This window comes from Nestor notabilis, unplaced genomic scaffold, assembly GCF_000696875.1.
Source record: "Nestor notabilis isolate BGI_N333 unplaced genomic scaffold, ASM69687v1 scaffold18651, whole genome shotgun sequence".
In the NCBI taxonomy this organism is placed as follows: domain Eukaryota; kingdom Metazoa; phylum Chordata; class Aves; order Psittaciformes; family Psittacidae; genus Nestor; species Nestor notabilis.
Window position 1 is genome coordinate 21,845 of NW_009915382.1, and position 2,384 is coordinate 24,228.

The 2,384-nt window shown below is 41.9% G+C and overlaps 1 protein-coding gene across 1 annotated transcript in view; it reads left to right on the forward strand.

The window, feature by feature from the left end:
• NUFIP1 (nuclear fragile X mental retardation protein interacting protein 1) overlaps window positions 1-1,586 on the forward strand; it is a gene marked incomplete at its 5' end in the record, with an annotated part of 23,388 nt that extends 21,802 nt beyond the window's left edge. Inside the window, one exon of the mRNA XM_010024121.1 lies at window positions 1,245-1,586. Coding sequence (XP_010022423.1) covers window positions 1,245-1,586 — 342 coding nt within the window. The remainder of the gene's footprint in view (window positions 1-1,244) is intronic.
• Window positions 1,587-2,384: the final 798 nt, after the last annotated feature.

Consider the following 2,384-nt stretch of genomic DNA (forward strand, 5'->3'; position numbering starts at 1 on the left):
ACCAAAATGAACTTCAATGAGGTTAAAGGTGATGAGGGAGGCCTTTAGCATTTTAAGATACCGTATTAGTACCGTATTAGTGGATTACAGCCTAAACCAGTTATTGCTATTTAAATCCAGTCTAGTACTTGATGAAACACGCCCTTTCCTTGTATTCATAACTATCTTTTACACAAAGGGGTTTTCTAATGAAAAAATGCATGGGATGTTAAATTACAGTTACACTCTGACCTGGAAAGTGTAAAAGATGCTAATAGTCTTGCTGTCCTGATGCACTGGGATGCATGGCTTAGTATTACAGTCCATGATATGAGAACATTGTCATCTGGGTCTACGCTTGGATAACTGGGGGGGAAATTCTTAATATAGGAATAGGTATATTCAGTGAGGTTCTCTACCACCTGAGCAAAATGAAACTGTCAGCTTAATCCAGAAATACCATCAAAGTTAACAGCTTGTTCTACCTGCCTTCGTGCATTAATGATGCTAAATGAGCAGGGCTTAAGTATATGCACTGTGGGTACTGTCCTGGGTTCAGCTGTAGCAATCTTTTTTTTTTCTCCTTCTTAGTAGCTGTGCAGCGCTGTGTTTTTTGTCCTTTTCAGTGGTACAGTCATGTGTTAGTACCATAGTGAATCACGGCTATTATGAGCCTGTATCTCTAGAAATGGTGTTTGACCACTAACCCGTGCTACTGCCCAGAAGAGCAGCTCCCTCCCTGCTGCCTCCTCTCTGAATGCCTGGTCTCACCTCTTATTCTCTGCTATGCTGAGCCTTTTGCTGACCCTCTTCAGTTTTTGACACATACGACCCTAAAAAAACCCCTAAACAAAGAGTAAAAGAATCCCAGAACACCCCACTGCTTGCTGCTAATTGTCAGGTTTATTTTCTCCTTGCCAGTGAGTTGAACTGATGCAAGAAGGGGTCTGATCTCCCCTTGGCAAGGAGGCAGCAAGTCCTTACATTGCCAGCCCAGCATGCTGTGTGGTAGTGCTGTCAAACACACTCACTGGCTCTGCCAAAGCCTCAGTCAGGGGGAAAGCACCAAGTGTAGGATTATATGGCTTTTCTGTGCTGTGTCTAGTAAGGTAGTCTCCTGCTCTGTGTATCCAGGACTCCTGTGAGAAAGCCAACTATTTAAATTCAGAGATGTTTGAAATTACTGACTAGAGCCGTACGTCTTCTTAGGCATGTATCAGAGCAATAGAGGGAAATGTGCATCATCATGTCTTCTTTCTTTCCAGTTACTGGCCCAGGACATCCGACACGAAAGGAATGTGATTTTGCAGTGTGTTCGATACCTCATCCGGAATAACATATTTGGACTTCGTTTTAAAACAGAACCACAAGCTGAAACAGAGACTGTACAGCCCTCTACAACAGCTACAGCAGAGTCTTTGACAGACAAACTCAATGAATCTAATTGTTCTTGTAGCTCTGACCTTCAGTTAGCAGGAGGAAGAGAAGATGCATTATTAATAGCCCAGGGTGAGAAAGCACCCGAGGATCAGACTTCACAGATGGCTCACTTGGCAGATGAGGACACGTGGGAAACCCCATCAATTCAGTGTGAAGAAGTACTGTAGATGATGTCTGTTGTGGACATTAAAGCAAAGGCTCATGTTTTCTACCTGACTGATGCTTTTTGAAAAACGTCAGTATAACAAAATGATCATTAAATTGCATACTGAGAACTGTTAAAACCACTTTTCTGGTCTCTTCTGCCTGAGGTAGCCATTTCCTTGTGAAAGCATCATCTGAGTAATTGTGTTTCCCCGTGGCAGAAAGGCAGCAGTGGCACAGAGTAGGACCGTGCCTAGAGTAGGTGCAGATCCCCACTTTTGAGCTTCAGATATCTGTTTTACCTCTTAATGAAGTCATCATCAGAGCTAAGTAGTACTGTGGTAGGGTGGATCTTCCTCATGGAAATTGTCGTCTGGTGTGTCCGGGAGTATCTGAGTGTCCAGAATTATTTCAGTGTACTTCCGAAATTTTAATTCATTGCACATTTTGTTTTTCCTGGCTGTTATTGATGCAATATATCTAATGCAAACATAATATATCCAGTATACAGTGAAGAAATGAAATGGAAGATATAACTGACCTGGCTCTAAAAGCAGTGCTTGCAGTAGGAGATTCTTCCTCTCTGAACCAATTTAACCAAGCAGAGAAATGGAAATGAGGGTGCAGACCGATGCAAGAAGCATATCTTTAACAAATAAACTAAAAAAGGTATGACTGTTAACTGCTTGCATCAGTGCTAGGTTGCTACTTGACCTCAGGTACCCAATATTAAGCCTTAACTGCTGTTACAGTCATTGCCTGACAAATCTAACTCTTGAAGCAAAATCTTAGTATTAAGAATATTCAAGTTCAGAAAGCTT